Source organism: Schistocerca serialis, chromosome 8, assembly GCF_023864345.2.
Source record: "Schistocerca serialis cubense isolate TAMUIC-IGC-003099 chromosome 8, iqSchSeri2.2, whole genome shotgun sequence".
Taxonomy (NCBI): Eukaryota; Metazoa; Arthropoda; class Insecta; order Orthoptera; family Acrididae; genus Schistocerca; species Schistocerca serialis.
Genome location: NC_064645.1, coordinates 162,817,443 through 162,838,576, shown reverse-complemented (window position 1 = coordinate 162,838,576; position 21,134 = coordinate 162,817,443). Strand labels below are relative to the sequence as shown.

The following is a 21,134-nucleotide window of genomic DNA, read 5'->3' as shown; positions in this document are numbered from 1 at the left end:
GACGGAGCCCTGAGGCACTCCGTTCTCCTGGAGGAAAACGTCGGACAATACGGAACCCACACGTACCCTAAACTTTTGATCTGTTAAAAAAAGCGGCAGGTGACCGCGTAGGCCCCACCCGTGCATAGTGTGGAGGATACCTCCTCTCCAACAGATATCATAAGCCTTCTCCAAATCGAAGAACACGGCTACCGTTTGGCACCTTCGCAAAAAGTTGTTCATGATGAATGTCGACAAGGTCACAAGGTGGTCAACAGCGGAGCGGCGGCGACGAAAGCCGCATTGGACATTGGTAAGTAGCCGCCGAGATTCAAGAATCCAGACTAACTGAGCATTAACCATGCACTCCATCGCCTTACAGACACAGCTTGTAAGAGAAATGGGGTGGTAACTAGAAGGAAGGTGTCCATCCTTCCCGGGTTTGGGTATAGGAACAACGACAGCATCACGCCAACGCATGGGGACTTGACCTTCGGTCCAGACGCGATTGTAGGTACGAAGAAGGAAGCTTTTGCCCACCGGAGAAAGGTGTGCCAGCATCTAAACGTGAATGGCATCTGGGCCCGGAGCAGAGGACCGGGACAGTGCAAGCGCACGTTCGAGTTCCCACATAGTAAAGGGGGCATTGCAAGTTTCCAGATTCAGCGAGTGGAAGGAAGGTCGCCGAGCCTCTTCTGCCTCTTTCCTGGGAAGGAAGGCAGGGTGGTAATGGGCTGAGCTTGAAACCTCCGTGAAAAACCGGCCGAAGGCGTTGGAGACATCCACAGGATCAACGAGGACCTTATTATCTGAGGTCAGACCAGGTACCGAGGAGTGGGCCTTAATGCCCGACAGCCGGCGCAGGCTACCCCAAACGACAGAAGAGAGAGTAAAAGTGTTAAAGGAGCTGGTGAAAGAGGCCCAACAAGCTTATTTGCTGTCTTTGATGACTCTACGGCATTGCGCTCGGAGCTGTTTGTATCCAATACAATTCGCCAACATAGGATGGCGGCGAAAGGTGCGTAAAGCACGTCGTCGAGCACGGATTGCGTCCCTACAAGCCTCATTCCACCAGGGGACGGAAACGCGACGTGAAGAAGAGGTAGTACGAGGAATGGAACGTTCAGCAGCATTGATGATAACAGCCGTGAGGTATTCGACCTGACTGTCACAACTGAGAAAATCATGGTCGCCAGGGAGGAGTAAAGTCCCCAGTCAGCTTTCGGTATGTTCCAGCTCGAAGGACGTGGGGATGGGGTGTGGTGCAGGAGACGAACGACACAGGGGAAGTGGTCGCTCAAATAGGTGTCAGAAAGGACATACCACTCGAACTGACGGGCAAGAGTGGTAGAACAGATCGAGAGGTCCAAGTGGGAGTAGGTATGAGTAGAATCCGAGAGGAAAGTCGGGGCGCCATTATTGAGACAGACCAGATTGAGATGGTTGAAGACATCTGCCAAGAGTGAGCCTCTTTGACAGGATGCAGGAGAGCCTCAAAGGGGATGATGGGCATTGAAGTTGTCAAACAATAAAAACGGCGGAGAAAGCTGAACAATCAGGTGCATCATGTCAGCCCGACTAACTGCGGATGACGATGGAGTGTAGATGGTACAAACTGAAAAAGTAAAAGCAGAAAGAGTAATACGGACAGCTATTGCTTGGAGTGGGGTGGTCAATGGGATGGGATGGCAATAGACATCGTCCCGAATGAGCAACATGACCCCACCATGAGCTGGGATACCGTCCACAGGGGTGAGGTCATACCGCTCCGAGGTATAGTGGGTAAAGGCAATACAATCAGTCGGGCGCAACTTGGTTTCCTGGAGACCGAGGACGAGCGGACAGTGCAGGCGGAGGAGCAATTGTAATTCCTCCCGATTAGATCGAATACCTCTTATGTTCCAATGTAACAAGGCCATCGCTAGTCAAAAAAGAGGGGGAATGAGAAGGGTGAAGAGCTGGTCACCTTGACAGTCACGGAGGGCCAGGTTTCGAGGGAACAACGCTACAACCGGCAGGAGGCGGATCCTGTTCCATTGAGTCGTCGCCAGCTGCGGCCGCTGTCCTGGGTTGCGTAGGAGGGGCAGCATCATTTGCCGACGAGAGGCCAGCTGAGCGCCTGGCAGCAGAGCGTCCCGGCGAAACTGAGGACGGCTGGGAGCAGCGACTCACGGATGGAGCATCAGATGAAACGCGCCGGGGTGGAGAGGGGGATAAAGATTTCTTCTTGGAGGCCTTCTTGGAAGTCCAAGGAGGCACAGGGATGGTGGGTGGGACCCGAAGAAGGTCCTCACGCGCGGGGTCCGTTTTGGAACGCTGGACCTCGGAAGCCGGCGTCCGGAATGTTTCCCCGATGGACACCTGAGAAGAGGATCGCTTCTCAGGCGGTGGAGGGGGAGGAGGAGGAAGGGTGGCCCCTGGGGCAGAGGGGGCGGGGGTCATGGGGGAGGAGGATTTGGAAGGGAGGGATTTGGGAGGCGGAGGCATAGACCCCGGATGGGGGGAGGAGGAGGAGGGGGGACAGGAGAGGGGTGAGGATACCGTGGAAGGAGTGGACACGACTGAGGCAAACGAAGTGGTCAACGTCACGGGATGGAGGCGGTCATACTTCTTCCTGGCCTCAGAATAAGAGAGACGATCCAAAGTTTTGAGTTCTTGAATCTTCTTCTCCTTCTGATACGCGGGGCAGTCTAAGGATCTAGGCGAGTGGATGCCAGGACAATTAATGCACCGAGGTGGTGGGGTGCATGTATGTTCCTCATGAAGAGGACGTCCACAATCGCCACAAAGGGGCTCAGCCTCACACCGTGATGACATGTGCCCAAAGCGCAAACACCGAAAACAGCGCATAGGAGGCGGGACGTAAGGTCGCACGTCGCACCGGTAGCACATCACCTTTACCTTCTCCGGGAGAACGTCCCCCTCGAAGGCGAGGATAAAGGCCCCGGTGTCGATGCAACGGTCTTTGGGGCCGCGCTGGACTCGCCAGACGAAATGCATGCCTCGGCGCTCCAGGTTGGCCCTGAGCTCTTCATCAGATTGTAGCAGGAGGTCCTGATGAAAAATAACCCCCTGCATCCTATTCAGTGCCAGATGCAGGACAATGGACACTGGGATGTCCCCTAGTCGGTCACACGACTGGAGCGCCGCCGACTGTGTGGCGGAGGTGGTCTTTATAAGAACGGACCCCGAACGCATCTTACTGAGAGCCTCGATTTCCCCGAAGATGTCCTCGATGTGCTGAACAAAGAACAGGGGCTTCGAGGTGGCGAACGTCCCCCCATCGGTTCGAGAACAGACCAACCAAATAGCGGGGGAAGTACTTCACCCCAAACCGGCGGGCCTGTCCCTTCTCCCAGGGAGTGGCCAAGGGGGAAAGGGCAGGAGAACCAGAACCAGAAACAGTACCTTTCCTTTTGAAAGACTCGGCCGCAGAGCGACCTCATACGTGTTGACGTTTCATCTGCGAAACGTCCGCCCCGATACCACCCACTCCGACCAGGGGCTCTCCCCACGGGCGCCACCCAGCCTCAGCAAGGGCCACCTGGCAGGATGACCGATGCCAGGAGTCCTGATGCCCCAAGGAGATGGGCATCTACTCCTTGGCCGACATGGGGAGGGTGCAGCTCAGGTATCGGCAGTACGATCCCTGTGTTGTCAGGGGGCTACAACCTAGAGGGTACATGACAACCCCGCCACAACGGGCTGGCTACCGTGCTGGATTTCAGGTGCCATGGAAAGTCCATCATGATCGTAGGTGCAGATGGGGATGCACTATGGGCGTAACTTGTACAACCCATCAGGCGTTTAGGCCCAATGTGAGGAATAGCGGGTATGGTGACAACGCCGTTACAATGCTGAGTGCCAAGGTCTTAGTGCACTGAGGACCAGTGGTACACCACGTAAGGTGTCCTTCCCCAAAAGGCTTGTACTTCTGTAGAATTTTGAAAAATGGAGGTCAAACCCCAAGGGGGACCATAACATGGAAGACCGAAACGGTTGAAACTCCTTTTAGTCGCCTCTTACGACAGGCAGGAATACCTCGAGCCTATTCTTACCCCGGACCCACAGGGGGTAGCACTTGACTGTGAAAGGCAAAGGTTCTAGATTCGAGTCCCGGTCTGGCACATGGTTTTAATTTGCCAAGATGTTTCAAATCAGTGCTTAATCCACTGAAGAGTGAAAATTCATTCTGGGAACAATTCTCAAGTTTGTGGCTAAGTCATTTCTATGCAGGACCCTTTCTTCCAGAAGTGCTATCCCTATGAGGTACGCAGGAGAACTTCTGTAAAGTCTGCAAGGGAGGAGAAGAAGTACTGCTGGAAGTGAACCTGTGAGGACATGTCATGAGCCAGTTAGTGGAGCACATGCCCATGAAAGACAAAGGTTCTAGGTTCAAATCCTAGTCAAGGACACAGTTTTAAGCTTCCAGGGAACTTCAGTCAGTAGAATAGTTGTAGAAGAGATCAGTTATGTAGGTGTTGAGGGATTTTTATTGCTGTACTATCTTTGACCTTCTACTCAGTAATGCCATAGTCTTGATTTTTATCTTCTTTTCTTCTCAGAAAAGATGTCTCGTCTTAACCTGAGTTCTGTATCTTTTATCTCTGTTTCCTATTCTGTCAGAAAAATTTGTGGATTCAGAAGCTAAGAGCAGAATCTTTCTTTCTTGTTATGAGCATCTACGATGTGTATTGGAAACTACTATGCTCATTTTAGTTAGATGTTCCATTACCCATCCAACCTCTATGACATCCTACTCCATCCCTAAGCCACTCCCGATACCAACTCCTTTCCACAGATATAATATCCATATGGAAGACCCAGGTGCAAGACCTTCCCAGTCCACCTACCCAACTATTCCTATTCCAGTCCTGTTATGTGCTTATCCTACCCCACCTGAGGCCAAGCAGTCTGTGAAAGCAGCTCTGTCATATACTAGCTCTGCTTTTTATATTGGTGTGACTACCAACCAGCTGTCCATAAGGATGAATGGCGACTGCCAAACAGTGGCCAAGAACAAAGTTAAACATGCAGTTCAACATAACATGCTTGATTTCAACGGCTGCTTCACAACCCAGGCCATGTGCGTCCTCCCCTGCACCACCAGCTTTTGTGAACTGTGCAGATGTGAGTTGTCCTTACAACACATTCCTCACATTTGAAATTATCCCGGCCTCAACCTGTTGTAACCTACTGTCCCCATATCCACCCAACTGTTTCTTCTCTGTCCTGTCACCTCCTCACAATTCGCCACCCCTCATCCTCATTGCGTGATGTTTTCTGCCAGCACACCCAACAGTATTTTCTGCTTCTCTGTACCTGTCTATTCTGCTCCTCATTTTTTTCTGTTGCCATGCCCCCACCCCCCCTACAGCCTCCCCTCACTACACCCGGCAGCCCTCATCCCTGCATGCTGCACCAGGCAGTGCCGACTCCTCTTTCCTCACCTGTTTCAACAGGCTGGGTTTTTACTCTATTTATGGATATTTCGTGCAATTTTCGATCGGTAAGTATGTGTTTGATGGCACAAAATAAGGATGTAAGTTTGAGGCATAGCTACATTTTTGGAAATCTGATAACAGATACATAAAAAAAACAACAAAATTATACTACTCATGAAGTATAACTTGGCTTAACTCAGATCCAGGGAGTGGAGAGAGTGTGCAGGGTCTCCTGGGGGTTGGGAGTGGTGGGAACAAAATCTGTCTCCATGTACTGTAAGTACGCAGTGCAGGCAACACAAACCTGTGCTTTGAGCTTCCACAAAAGTGGTAATGTGCATGATGGAGGTAATGATCAGATAAATAATGACAAAGACAGTGATAGCACAGCTCAGCAACAGCTGGCTAATGGTATGCTGTAAAAAGCAATGGTATTATACCTCTTAACTGATGCCGATTGCTACCAATCAGAATTAGGGAGGCCATGCACCAAGTTATACACTAAAGCACCAAAGAAACTGGTATAGGCATGCATATTCAAATACAGAGATATGTAAACAGGCAGAATAGTGCACTATGGTTGGCAACACTCATATAAGACAACAAGTGTCTGGTGCTGTTTTTGGATTGGTTACTGCTACTACAATGGCAGGTTATCAAGATGTAAATGAGTTTGAACATGGTGTTATCATCAGCATATGAGCAATGGGACATTTCTGACATTTTGATGAAGTGGGGATTTTCCCATATGACCATTTCACAAGTGTACTGTGAATATCAGGGATCTGGTAAAACATCATCAAATCTCTGATAATTCTGCAGCCAGAAAAGGATCCTGTAAGAACGGGACCGATGACAACTGAAGAGAATCATTCAACGTGATGGAAGTGCAACCCTTCCACAATTTGCTGCGGAGTTCAATGGGGGGCCATCAACAAGTGCCAGTGGGCGAACCCATTCAACAAAACCTCATCGATATGGGCTTTCGGAGCCGAAGGCCCACTCGAGTACACTTGATGACTGCACAACAAAAAGCTTTACACCATGTCTGGGCCCGTCAACACTGACATTGAATTGTTGATGACTGGAAACATGTTGCCTGGTCGGACGAGTCTTGTTTCAGATTGTATCAAGCAGATAGATGTGTGTGGGTTTGGAGACATCCTCATGAATCCATGAACCCTGCATGTCAGCAGGGCACTTTTCAAGCTGGTGGAGATTCTGTAATGATGTAGGGTGTGTGCAGTTGGAGTGATATGGGACCCTTGGTATGTCTAGATATGACTGAGACGTGACATGTACATAAGCATCCTGTCTGAATATCTGCATCTATTGATGTCAATTGTGCATTCCGATGGACTTGGGCAATTCCAGCAGGACAATGCAACACCCCATATGTCCAGAATTGCTACAGAGTGGCTCCAGAAACACTCTTCTGAGTTTAAACATTTCCGCTGGCCACCAAACACCCATGACATGAACATTATTGAGCATGTCTGGGATGCCTTACAACGTACTGTTCAGAAAAGATCTCCACCCCCTCCCACTAATGTGGATTTATGGACAGCCCTGCAGGATTCATGGTGTCATTTCCTTCCAGCACTACTTCAAACATTAGTCAAGTCCATGCCACATTGTGTTGTGGCACTTCTGCATGCTCAGGAGGGCCCTACACAATATTAGGCAGGTGTACCAGTTTCTTCGATTCATCGGTGTAGTTTCCACGTAGTACGTAAACATTATGATAGGAAATAATATACATGGATTTATTTATTAGATATTTAATATTCACTTATGCACCCCAATACATTGTGAAAGTAGCACCTGTGCTCATTGTTTCAGAGACTGTTCGTTTGGTTTGGAGCACATTATGTGGTGCATGTATAAAGGGGCATTGAAAAAGAAACGAGCCAGAGTCTGGAATGCACAAACCGGTGACAGAAGGGTAATACCGTGGCGTGTGTAACTACGTGTGGTTCTGATTGGAGCTTGGAAGTTCACAATCCGTCACTAGAGTGCAAATCACATGACTATACAGCACGCATCAATCATCCAACCCTGCCAGTTGCATTGCAGACTGGCATGGAGGCATCAAAAGAAGGGCAAAGAGGTGTTGTTCGTTTTCTGACAGTGGAAGGAGTAGGAGGAATGGACAATCATCAACAAATGTCACAAGTATACGGCAAACACTGCACATCCCTTGCAAGCGTCAAGACATGGCACAAGTGCTTCAGGGAAGAATGGGTGTTGTTAACCGATGATGCACAGTCTGGAGCACCACACTGCATTACTGATGACATCGTACAGCTGGTGGATTCACTCATTACGCAGGACTGCCAAGTGACAGTGAAAGCCACAGCCACCATGGTTGGATTGAGCATCAGAAGTGTTCACACCATCATGAAGGTATGACTGCACATGTGCAAAGTGTGTGCCCAATGGGTGCCCCAAGGTCTTCAACCACACCAGGAAGCATGTTGAATGGCTCACTGTCTTGTTCATCTGCAGCGCTATGCTCAGGAAGGGAGTGTTCCTGGCATGAGTGGTGGCTAGAGATGAGTCATGGTGTCATCACTTCGAAACAGAATCAAAACGACAGTCTCCAGTGGAAGCATCCAGGTTCCCACCACCAAAAAAAGCCAAGGCCATCCACAAGAGTGCAGGAAAGGTTATGCTGATGTTCTTCTTTGACCAAGATGGCCCCCTTCTGATTCACTTCCTGGAGCACAGGACAACAGTGAATGCCCAGCGTTACTCTCAAACCTTGACCATCCTTCACCAAGTGATCAAATCAAAACAACCAGGCAATCTCATCCATGGTGTCATTCTGCTCAATGACAATGCAAAGCCTCATATGGCCAACACAGTCATGGTACTCCTGAAGAAATTGAAATGGGAGGTTATCGGCCACCTCCATACGGTCAGGACCTCTCTCCTTGTGATTACGCCATTTTTGGCCCCTTAAAAAGGCTCCAAGGGGCAAATGATTCACCTCGGATGATGACATCCAGTTGTACATGTGGAACTGGTTAACAGTGCAGCCCTGGGAATTTTATGAGACAGTCATTCACCTCCTTGTGTCACAGTTGGACAAGTGTCTCAACAGCCAGGGTCAATACTTCTAACATACAGGTACTGGTTTCTATAATTATGCCTCTAACTCATTTCTCTTTGAACACCCCTTATATTTTTGCAGAACTCAAGGATCCAAAAGTATGTTTGTAGAATGGGAAAAGGAATTCAATGTGATGGGATTTAGTAGGCTTATGAGAATTGCAGCTTAAAAGTTAATACAAAACAGAATTGAATTCAGAGCATATGTTTTATCAGAAAGTAGAGAACACAGGGGATATTCAGGTACTGGTCTTATTGTAAATAAGAGAAATAAAAACATTGTTACAGGTATTGAAAGAATCTTGAAAAAAAGTACCAGGATTTGATCAAAATAAATGAAAGATATTTTATGTAAATCATTAAATTATGTACACTGACTTATTCACATTTTGACAAGGAGGTAAAAGAGCTCTATTAGTGCTCTATGAAAAAGACTGATAAATGACAGCAAATCCAACTAAAATATGAAAACTGAAATTCTGTATGTGAAAATAGGACTAAAACTTTACTGAGAAGCTTAGGGTATGAAACAAGAAGTGACAAAAATCCTATGTTACTAGAATTTGTTGAGAAGAACAGCGTGTTCATCCTTAAACCCATTCTTCCCAAGGAAAATAAACTGAAAATTGACTTGGGAAGTATGAGATTAAATTAAAAATGAAATATGTAACCCAAAATTTAACAACTGCTAAGCAAATTGTAAATGATATGAGAGACCTAAATCACTTTAAAATTTGGTAATAACATACATTGGAAACAATGAAAGTATGAAGGAGACAAACCAAGAACAGATTTTGTTTAGATGCTGCAGGTCATCAAAATAACAGATGACACAGGAGCCGTCTGTGGTATCACGTATTGATACCACCCCACAGATGTCAATGTTGGTAACAGAATTGCAAGTTTCCATTACATACAGATAGTGGTCATGCAGGATCTAACAGATCCAATGGTATGTGTCCACTGAGCCATGCGTCTAGTGGCTCAGCACCACGAGCGCTCTCTGCCACTGCAATATAGGATGGCTGGTGGCAGCCACTCATCCCACTTGCAATTGGAGCCTCATCGCTATGACACAATCATTCGTGCTTAGTACAGCAAACCTCTTCCTGGTTGACACTGTGGTAGCTGGACTCTATTTCTAGCTGCATTATTTGTAATGAGTCTTCATAGGCTTGGAGAAATACAAGTTAAGTAAATCTTGTGGTTAGAGTGTTAATGTGTTCACTAGTCATTTCCGTATCTGTTCAGCTTTCCTGTGACAACAATTGCTGCACCACTCTGTAACCCACATCTCCTTAACATTATGTATGAAGTCATATGCAACAAACATGATGATGAGTAATACTACCTAGATGTGGCAGTCATCTTGTTTGGTTCTTCCTGTAATCTTTTTTGTTGTTTTTGTTGTTGTTTGTCTTTTTTCCCAGTATTTGGCTTGCTTGTGCTGTTTATATTCTAGGTTCCTTAGTTGCTGCTTTTGCAGCCCCTTTAGCTTTCTCTGTTCATTGCTTCATAGATTATGGCTACTAAACCACAATCGTGTGCTGCAGCAGCTGCAGCTGACCTAACTCAGTTTATTCAGTTTCAGAGTCAACAACTGCCACAACTACTTGAAGTGATAAATCAATCCATCATGGTGCAGATGACTTCACACAAGACACCAGACCCAGATGCAATACCACCACCTGCACCTGTGCTGTAATTTCGTGAGTTTGACAAGGCAAAGGAAGACTGGACAGAGTACCTTACACAGTTCAATGTGCATGTTGCAGCACTTCACATATAAGTACTGACGAACATTCTTATTTATTGGTCATGGCAGGAGTGACTATTTACAGGTTGTGCTCCACTAAATCCTGCCCTGAATTAGTACCATACAAGGACCTATTGCAGATGCTTACAAAGTATTATGAGGGCAGAGTACAAGTGGCAGCTGCCCATTACAAATTCTTTAGATTGCACAAGCAACAAGAACAGACATACCGTCTGTGGGTGACTGAATTGCAAGGCCTTACTAGAGAGTATAGATTCAAATGTGACTGCAGCAAATATTACAGAGATACAATGATTTGTGATGTCATCATGCACAACGTAGCTAACTCGAATTCAAGAACAGGTTCTTAATACGCAGACACTTCCTTGCAAAAGGTACTGCAGGTTCTTGACTATTGAGATTCCAGTGAAAGCACAGCAAACACTTTTGAGGTAGCACCAGTTTGTTCTGCAGATAGCCACGGCAAACAGGCCTCACACCTGGCTTGCAAACAGTGTTGCCTGGTTGGCCACAGCAACAGCATTTGTGTAAACATGTGTCACACAAAGCACAAGATATGAAGTCATGTCCTTGCTGTAATATGTTACATGACCAGCAATCGTGCCCTTCACATGAAGTAATTTGATTTTCTTGTGGCAAACAGGGACATCTACAGTCAGTGTGGGACATGTAAAGTCAGACAGTCAGTGTGCTTACAAAAGCGTAAGGACCCCCCTAGAAAAGCTCGCAACTCGTCCACATGAGGACAACAAATTTTCTGTCTCTTACTACTGCTGGACAATCAGTCCATTTTCAGCTTGACACTGGAGCTCCACTGGGTTTACTCAGTTATAGCACTTATGAACTGCTCGATGAGCCTAAATTGTGCAGTCGTGCCATACGCTGACAATTTATAAAAGTCTTGACATTTCTGTCTTAAGGCACCTGTAGCCTTCCTCGAACTTCCTGAAATTTGACAAAGACAGTAATATTTACAGTGCTTCCCTCCCTTTTGATTTGTCTGAGTTAAGCATTCAGGATAATTTACTTTCTGTTTCTTTCTTTGATCCTCAGGAGAGTGTTGCTCAGTTATATGCTGAATATCAGGATTTGTTTTCTGAGTTTTTAGGCAAATCCAATAATTTTGTTTTTCATGTCACAATAAAGCACATTCCACAGGTCACAGCACACATTATTGCCAGTCAGTGGGTGTCCCCTCCTGTTGTTATAAAGAAGCTCTCCGGCAGACTCCAGTTGTGTGGCTGATGTTAAGAAAACTGTAAATCTTCAAAAAGTCCCTGATGTTTATCCCTTGCTGTGCCCAGAGGGACTGATAAATGAAGTAGGTGTCAGTTATTACTTTTACAAAACTGCTTTGCATGATGCTTACTTGCAGTTCTCTCTGGATGGGTGGTTGAAAGAGGTCTTTGTCATTAACACTCATCTGAGTCTCTTAAAATTTTTGATATTGCTGTTTGGCAGTGCTTCCACATCCACCACATTTCAGTGATTTATGGAGCAGCTGACTACTAAAGTTTCTTTTTGCTTGAATTATTTAGATGACACTGTCATCTCACATCGCACTCCTGAAGAACACATTAGCAGCCTTTGTTGTCTGTTTCTAGTGTTGTCCACAGCTGGTCTCAAATGTAACAGAAATGAATGTGTTTTTTCCAGACTGAGCTTGAGTATTTAGGACATGTTACTAACAGCCAGCATTTTCACCCAGTGCAGTCACTATTGCATGCTATCTGTGACCTTCCACATGCAATATGTGAAAATTACAGTTTGTTTTAGGGGTGCTCACATATTTCATACAGTTTATTCCTAATGCTCCACAAACTGCGGCTCCCTTGCATTGCTTGCACAGGAAGAATGTTCATTTTGTTTGGTTGCAAGAGTGTCAATCTGCTTTCCAGACACTAAAAGATGCTTTGCTTAGTGATCGATGCCTTGTTCATTTTGATCCTCTTACAGCATCAGTGCAGTTTTGTCATATGAATTTGGTGCTGTTGGTAGGCTGATTACCTTTGCTTTGAAGTTGTTGAACAAAGCTTAATGTAATTATTGGTAAATCGAAAAGGAGGCTCTCATCATTTGTCTATGGTGTCACTAAGTTTCATCAATATCTTTTTGGCAGAAAATTTCACATGGTTACTGACCATAAATCTCTACAATCTTTGTTTGACCATTCTCAGTCAGCCCCAACTCACACAGTGCAGAAGCTGTAATGGTGAGCTGTTCTTTTGTCATTACCAATATGAGATTGTGTATCAGCTCACTTCTAAGCATGCCAAGGCAGATGCTCTTTCTTGTGTCCCTGTTGGCCCGGACTCCACTCTTGATGAGTCCTCTGTTTCTTGTTGCAACACTGATGCATGACACACAATTGTTTTGCGTAGCTTTCTGCCCAATCACTGGAAAATTGCCCAGGCTACAGCAGCAGATCCTGATTTGCAGATTCCGTTGCACTATATCCATGCTTTCTGGCTATGTTCAGCCAGACAGATTCGTAGTTCTGTGGTTCACCAATATTTTGCCCATTTATAAGCTTTACAGTTCAAGTTGTTAATTTGCTTTGCACTGATAATGGCCACTCACTTGTTGTGGTTCCCCAGGCTCTCCACCCTGATATGCTTCATTTGTTATACCAAGGTCACTGGGGCATAGTTCTCACCAAGCAGTTGGTGTGACATCATTGCACTTAGCACAGTCTTGATGCACAAATTGAACAGTTGACTTCCCAGTGCCAAGACAGTGATGACATCAGCCAGTTTTGTCTTAGCAGTTCTTTGCATGCCCAAAACATCAAGTGCCTTGGTAATGTTTGCACTTTGATTTCATGGGCCTATATGGGAATAAACATTGACTCACATCATTGCCACTTTTACTAAATTTCCCTTTATGGTTCCTATGCACTCTGCTGTGACTTGTTCCACAATCCAGGCCTTGTCATCAATCTTTTTCTTAGAGGGATTGCCTGCAGTGATTGTGACTGACAACAGACCTCAATTTGTTGCCACCGAATTGGCTGCTTCTGGCATCAAGCATATCACAAATGTACAACTCCACCCACAATTCAACGATAAAGCTGGACACCTTGTATGAACATTTAAGCAACAGATGGACAGACTTTATGTTTCCACACATGGGGTCAAGCTCTGTTGCTCTTCTTGTTTTCCTACCACTCCCAGCCAAGAGATAGATCATCACCAGTGGAGTTGTTACATGGATGGCACCATTGCACCTTGCTTCAATTCCTGCACCCACCTTGGTGGGTGGCACCCAGAGTATCAAACTAATGATTCAGTCTCTTACAGATTGTATGGCAGAGTGAGGTGCTGGGGGCAAGGCACCATTGTACGATGTATTGGATGTTCTATGTTTCTCCTGCAAGGACTGGCAGGATTAGTGACACGGCAACAGAATCAAATTCATCCATGTGAATTGTGCGATCCTGCCACAAGCCTTACGCTTTCAGATTCTGTGCCTGGCTCGACACAGCACCCCTAGTTGCATCTGGCTCCCATGGTCCCCAAGCAGTTGGTGCCAGAATCAAAACCGATGGAAGTCAACAACCTTTCACAAGTGCCGCCATAACCACAGCCACCATTGTCTGTGGATGGGCCACTCTTCATGATGCTGTCCCATGTGCTGCCTTCAGTCCCTCTGCAGTCACCAAGATGCTTCTGTCTTTGTTTGCTGCATTATCTCTGGAAGTGGGATCATGTCTTCTGCCTTGTTTTTTGGCTGTTGTTGCCAGTCCTCAGTGTCAGTTTGCATCTCCACATTGTCACCTGTACCCAGTCCTCCCTCCCAGCATCATTCACCACACAACACAGTGACGAGATTTGGGGGGGGGGGGGGGGGTTTAATGTGGTATCGTCCATCGATATCGCATCACAGGTGTTGATGTCAGTAACAGAACTGCAAGTTTCTGTTCCACGCCGATAGCAGTCATACAGGGCCTAGAGGACCCAGTGGTTTGCACCTGCTGGGCCACATTTCCAGCAGCTCAGTACCATGAGTGCCCTCTGCCACTGTGATATAGGACAGATGGTGGTAGCCACTCATCCCACTCGCACTTGTTGCACTTGGAGCCTCATCACCATGACACAATTCTTTGTGGTTAATACAGCGAGCCTCTTCTCTGTTGACACTGTGATAGCTGGACTCTATTTCTTGGTGCATTATTTGTAATGAGTCTTTGTTAACTTGGAGAAACACAAGATAAGTAAATATTCTGTTGACTGTGTTAGCTTTTTCACTAATCATTTTGGCTCCTGTCCAGCTTTCCTAAGACAACAGTTGCTGCACTACTCTGTAGCCCATCTCCTTACCATTGTGTATAAATTTGTACACAACACTATCAACAGAGAGAAAACTGTAAAACCATTATTGTACTTATTTAAATGTTTTATAGTTCAAGGAATGAATTGGAAACATAGATAGTTAATCATGAAAATAGTGATATTCTGGAGGTAATGGCAGATGTGATGTATAAAGCCATTCTATGTATAAGTAAATGAAAGGCATTTGCAAAAGCACACCTCATATCCAAGCTTTGGGGGGCAATTGGTATTGATTTTGCAGTGAATGGTGGAAAATGGTACTGGGTACAGTTGCTGCTAGTCAGAATCTGTACATGTTCCAGTTTTCTTCAAAATGATACTGAATTCAAAATGTTCAAATGTGTGTGAATTCCTAAGGGACTTAACTGCAGAGGTCGTCGGTCCCTACATTTACACACTACTTAAACTAACTTATGCTAATAACAACACACACACCCATGCCTGAGGGGCACACACCCTGAGCCTGACCGACAACAATGGCCAAAAAACTGGGCAGAGGGCATGCACCCACATCCAGATACAATGTAGCACTGCCGGCGGGAGGGGCAGTGCAGTTTGTGACATGATGCCTCAAACCACACAGCCCCTCCGCGTGGCTTGAATTCATATGTCTTGTCTGTGTGGTGTGACAGGATGCAAGTTCAAATTGTGGAAATCCTTAGTCTTGGTATTTCCGGGGTCGCTAGAAGGTGTTGAGGTTTCAGTAGAAATGATTAATGCTGGACACAAAGTAGTAAAAAAGAACTTTAAAAACTGTTGCAGAATGGCTAGGAAGGAGGCTAATTCTCCACAACTGGAACAATGCTGTAATTATTACACTGTAAATGAAAGGAGACAGTCAGGGTACAAACACTACAAACCTATTCGCCTCCTCTCCATAACACATAAGGTATTCATGAAAATTGCCAGCAACTGCATAAAAAAATCAGTAAATTCTATCAGGCAAAGGAACAAACTTTCTTTAGAAGTAGATATAGCACAATGGACTGTTTGAAAGTTGTAATAAAAGTATAGAATGGAACAATCAGAATGATTTACCACTTTATTTGGAATTTGTATGTTTTGAGAATGCTTTTAACTCAGTCACAACAAAATCTACACTGACTGGCTTAAAAAAAGGGCATTGACATACATAAACTCAGGAAAATGTGCCATTGCTTCCACTTTAAGACTTCATCAGAATGGTGAAAAATTTGGAATTGAGAGGTGGATCAGGCAAGACAGTCTTAAAAGAAGTATTCTGATACTTAATCTGGAAGAACAGAGAAGAAATGTGTGTTAACTGAACAGGCCTGAATGACTTGTTTCATTTCTGTCATTGTATGGAAAGGACAGAGCTCAACAAGAAATGATGGTACTTTTTTATGTAGCCTACAGCTCAATTTTTGGTCTGAAAAGTAACAGATAAAACAGGGACTTTGTGCAATTTAATAATGAAACAAATTCATGTACAATATGCTCAATTAACAGTGAGAAGAGATGTGAAATGAATGGAGGTGATTTAATGTTGAAAGAGCAGGTTGCCACTCATTGTGTGATTCTGCAATCTACTAGAATGCTTTGATATCAAATCCATAATGTTTATAAAAAAGTATAGTGGTCTGTTGTAACAAGTCACAGTCGCTAAAAGTTTCCTCAAAGGCTTTATGAATATACCTTAGAAAATATTTTTATTACAGTCCTCTAGTAATAGATTAAGAAAAACATTTAATTTTTATGGTTATTTCTTGTTTGCAGGATACATAAATGAACTGAACACTTATACTTACCACATATAAACACAGTAATGTTATCCACTAACAAGTTCTATATCACACTATGATTTCAAGATTTATGCTTACTTTTATTTTCAGTAGCACAAGGAGGTGGAAATTTCATTACACAGTAATGAGGACCCGATGCAGTAAGTGTCATTCCAATATTGTATACTGTGCCATCATTCATAACCAAAGGGTGAGATGTATGGTTCACAATGCTAAGATAATTTGCTACATTAACCTGCAGACAAATGTACATAGTCATTATAATTGTGAATATGTAGTTGAGTAATCACAAACATTTGAAAAATCTTCACCATAACTTCATTAATAACTAAGATTCAACAAGTGGAGAATTTGTTTTCAGGCTACAAGCACACAATGAGGATATACACTTGCAAGTGGTTTCATCTTATATAATTCAGAATTATTCCAGATGTGGTGCAGCCTTGCTTTTGGTACCTTGCACCATTTAATCTCCTTTCTTTCACTGGTTACCTTTTCTTAACAATTTTTAGTCTACATGAATGACCCACTAGTTCAAAAAAAATTGATATTTAATAACTGACTTTTCCATTTGTGATTTAGTGGTTGCTACTCATATTTTTCCCCTTGTCCTCTCTCTCTCATTTAATGTTCACTGTTCAGAAAGCCAGATCCAACACTAAACTGGAAATGCACAAGTATGTTACCCTGTCCATGGTATCCAGTGTTGCAGGATCAATGCGATGTATGACAGGTGATTCCGTGAATGTGTAGAACTCATCTCCAAAAGGATAGACAGAGATCATGGCATTATCAGTCAGTGTTTCGCCAGGATTGAATACTGCTGCTACTCTGAAAATAGATAATAAAACATATGTACTAGTTAGTTCCTCATTTACATTACATATTAAAACCCTACCTACATTATATACAGACTAAAAGCAGTTCTTGAACTGATGCCTTCAATGAAAGCAAGAAAATCTCTTTGGTCCGATCCATGACAAAGTAATTTTGCACTTCCATACTGTTCACTACTCAAGTTTTGTTTAACGAGTCATTCAGTTTTTTCAGTGAGAAACGATTTCTGAGAGGATATAGCCTTCCTTTAATACGGTCTTGGAAAGGGGATAGGAGGATTTGGGAGGGGTGGAGGGGAGTTTAGTTGAGTGATGTGAAATGTTAATTACAATGTCGCCTTCAGTCTGTACTCTAACGCAATTTATGCCTTTATCGAAGAGGAAATACTGGATGTTATGCACCTAATTAAATTGACAAAAGTACATTTATTTCAATATTTTTGTATAATTAAACTTCCTGATGACTCATGTGAAGACTTCACATGGTAATGCCACTAAAAGTTATACAGTACTGTGCCAGCTATGCTAACAGTAAAAGATAGTTTTAAAAAAACTGATGTACATGAACATCACACAGGAAATTTAGAAGTAAATGAAACCACTCACAGAAAGGTAGAAGCAATGAGCTGTTGACAGGCACACAAAAGTAAATGAAAACTTGCTAGCTTTTTGATGAATCCTTTAACAAGATAGAAAGTACACACACACACACACCTCTTTATACATTGTGTGGCAGCTGAACCCACAATGCCAGGATTGCGGTTTGGAGGTTGAGTGGGGGTGAGGGATGGTATCAGGAGGAGTGGGAGTCGGGGGGAGGGGGGTGGATAGAGGGAGAAAAAGATGAGAAATGGAAGGAGGAGTTTGGGAGGGGTAGCTGGTGGATCAGAGGGAGGCAGCAGATGTAGGGAATAGGGATGTGGAGGGAAAGGCAGCAGAAGCATGTGATGGGAATGTGACACACAGACACCAGAACCAGTGAGTTCATTCAGTGAACAGTCACAAAGATGTGAAGGTGTAGATTGGAAGGGGGTGACAGGAAAGAGGAAGTGGAGACTCGTGTAGAGGTGTGGGTGCACTGAGAGACTGAGCCAGGATTGCAGGAGGAAAGGTTGGGCTGTGAGGATACCTCCCATCTGCAGGGTTAAGAAAATCTGGTGCTACAGGGAAGGATGCAGGGGGCATGGGTTCTGAAGCAGCAGCTGTTGTGCTCAGCTGAGAACCCTACCACTCGTCCTTCACTCTTGTTATCCTCCTGGACTCAATCCCACAGCAGGCACACTTCTACCCAACAGTCTCCCATTCATCTTTCTTGATACCTCCTTCCAATCCATGTTTCCATATCATCATTATAGTATGCTCCATGAACTAACCAGCTCTGGTGTTGTGTCACATCCCTATCCCGTGGACCTGCTGCCTCTCCCACTGGCATTCGTATCCCAGACACCTTTTGGCTCCCTCTAAGCTGCCAGATACATGTGTGTGTGTGTGTGTGTGTGTGTGTGTGTGTGTGTGTGTGTGTGTGTGTTTTCTGTAGGTCATTAAAGAAAAGCTAGCAAGTTTTCACTCTTTTTGGTTGTGTGCCTGTCAACAACTCTACATTTCTACTATTTGCTGAGTAGTCTCCTTGACTCCTGAGTTATTTACATTCTAACAGAACTTTCCTCGCCATATTTGAGCAAACAAAAGTTGTTTACAAAAATAGTGGATGCTGAAGTATTATTGCCCAACATTCAGAGCAATATTCTGCATTCTAAAGCCAATGTTTTGGCCTTCTTCAGCAGGCAGAAGACATACAGTTGATAATTTACATAAATTAATAACTATTTTAGAACTAATTGAATGTGGTGGCACAGTAGTTGAGAATTATATTCAGACGGAGAAAGAATCAGATCCCTGTCAAGCCACTCACTTTTTGTGGAGAATATAAAATAACAATTAGGAGCCTGCTAACATGTTCTGTTCAGAAAAAATCTGTCACAGGTCACTTTTTCAAAAGCTTTTGAGAAGAATGAAAGAACAAAATGAGTCTGTAATTAGAGATGGTTTGCTTACCTTCAGTTTTATTAATGAATGTTACCACAGAAAATAAATTCTGTCAGGAAATATGCTCTGAGTCACTGATTGATTACAATGGTTCTTAAAGTATAGTCCTATCAAATCAGCACAATATTTGATATTCTGCTAGAAAAATCGTCATAGCCAACAGTTACTACTCTGTAGTGGCCTGATGTATTTTGTAAGCTCTTTAGGGGTTGTATTATTGAAACCGTGCTGTATAAAACACACTCGGCACTCTTGACATGTCAAACTACAATAGAATACAATAATCTCCTTTATATTCATCAGGAGGTCAATAGAAATTATCACCAAAACTCAAATTTTTATACTAATTTCATGCAGCAATAATACATATTTTGTGCAACAATGTTATTGCCAGAAATGCCTTTCTCGAGAAATTAATGCATGTGTATTCTGTTTTTTTATGAGCCAGTGCAATTTTTCTGTCTCAGTTTTGGTCACATACTGTATATGACACAAACTCCTGTACCAGATGGAAGTTGTGTATGGTTGTGGAATGCACTACTCCTTTAAATTTTTCCATTAGTAGAAATCTAAAGAATTAAGGTCAGGTGAGCAGAGAGGCCATAATAGTGGACCTCTTTGATCAATCCGTTACTCATCAAACAACTGTACTAGCTGTTGTTCTACAAGGCATAGATAATGGGGTCGTGCTCCATCATGCATAAATGACTATCCATTGTCTTTTCAAAAGGTTTACATCACCCAACAATATGGGTAAATTTTTGGTGCCTGTTAATAATCATGGTCAAGTATATGGCCTTGAAATAAAATGTGAATTGTGAACTGCAGATCTTTAGCGCTCCGTTCTAAAATCCATTAGCAGAACTATAATCTCACAATGTAGTCTCATAACCTGATATGGGTAAAGTCACTAGTCCTGCAGAACTGACCACGCAAGAGCATAGCTTATGGCTTTATGCCTACAGCAACTGCATTGTTTCAATATCATCTTCCATTAATCGTGACACTCGCTCCTTCAAATGTAGCATGCAAATGGTGCAAGGTCTACCATGATCCTTTCTTTTTGCTATGAATGCCTCATGTCTGAAAGTCATTGAAACAACATGCTGCATATTTTGGAACGCTGTCTTCAGGACATGATTTGGTGTACATGATACATATCTACTGATTCACACTGTTTGCTGAACCATAGCACAAGACCATGTCTGCTGAAATTTCACACATACTCAGAACACTACATGTAGAAGAGCTGATGTAGGAAACAGTTGTATGGAGCACATCTGACAACAGAACACAGTCAGAGGAGTAAGAACAAAGATGGACACAACCAATAAGAAATTAGCAGTGAATATCAGGTGGAAGACAGCAAACACAAATGAGTGCTGACTGTTCTTGAAACAAATGAAATGGCCCATACCTCAACAAGGATTTGTTTATAGGACTTTTCTTCTAAGTTTGACAGAATAATTGGGGATACTTTTTTAAATCATAATGCATGGGGATTTTATGAAATCAGAATATTTTCAACTAGTTTCTTTCTCTATTGACACCATAGCTATATACAGGTCATCAGAGAGCAAATTATCTTCTGTCTCCTTTGTAGAATCATACTGTAATCTGCCCAGAAGATCTACAGTACCCTGTAAAACGTAATGGTGGTGCAGAAACTTAGAACACTGTCCTAGTTGTATTCCCTGTGTTATAATTTAACTGTGTTGGTTGTTTGAAGAAGACTGAGTAATAATTTTACTCAGTCTTCTTCAAACAGCCAACACAGAACAAAATCAAGGATTATCTTATCCTTTAGCTGTGGATATCTAATTTTTATGTGGCACAAATAAAAT

The 21,134-nt window shown here is 43.8% G+C and overlaps 1 protein-coding gene across 4 annotated transcripts in view; it reads right to left on the bottom strand.

Moving 5' to 3' along the window:
- Nucleotides 1–21,134, bottom strand: part of LOC126416717 (carotenoid isomerooxygenase) — a 363,622-nt gene that overhangs the window by 48,237 nt on the left and 294,251 nt on the right. For all 4 annotated transcript variants that reach the window (XM_050084528.1, XM_050084526.1, XM_050084529.1 and 1 more), the window contains 2 exons: nucleotides 17,095–17,239; nucleotides 16,487–16,643 (listed from right to left, as the gene is read on the bottom strand). In XM_050084528.1, the coding sequence (XP_049940485.1) occupies nucleotides 16,487–16,643; nucleotides 17,095–17,239 (302 nt within the window). The remainder of the gene's footprint in view (nucleotides 1–16,486; nucleotides 16,644–17,094; nucleotides 17,240–21,134) is intronic.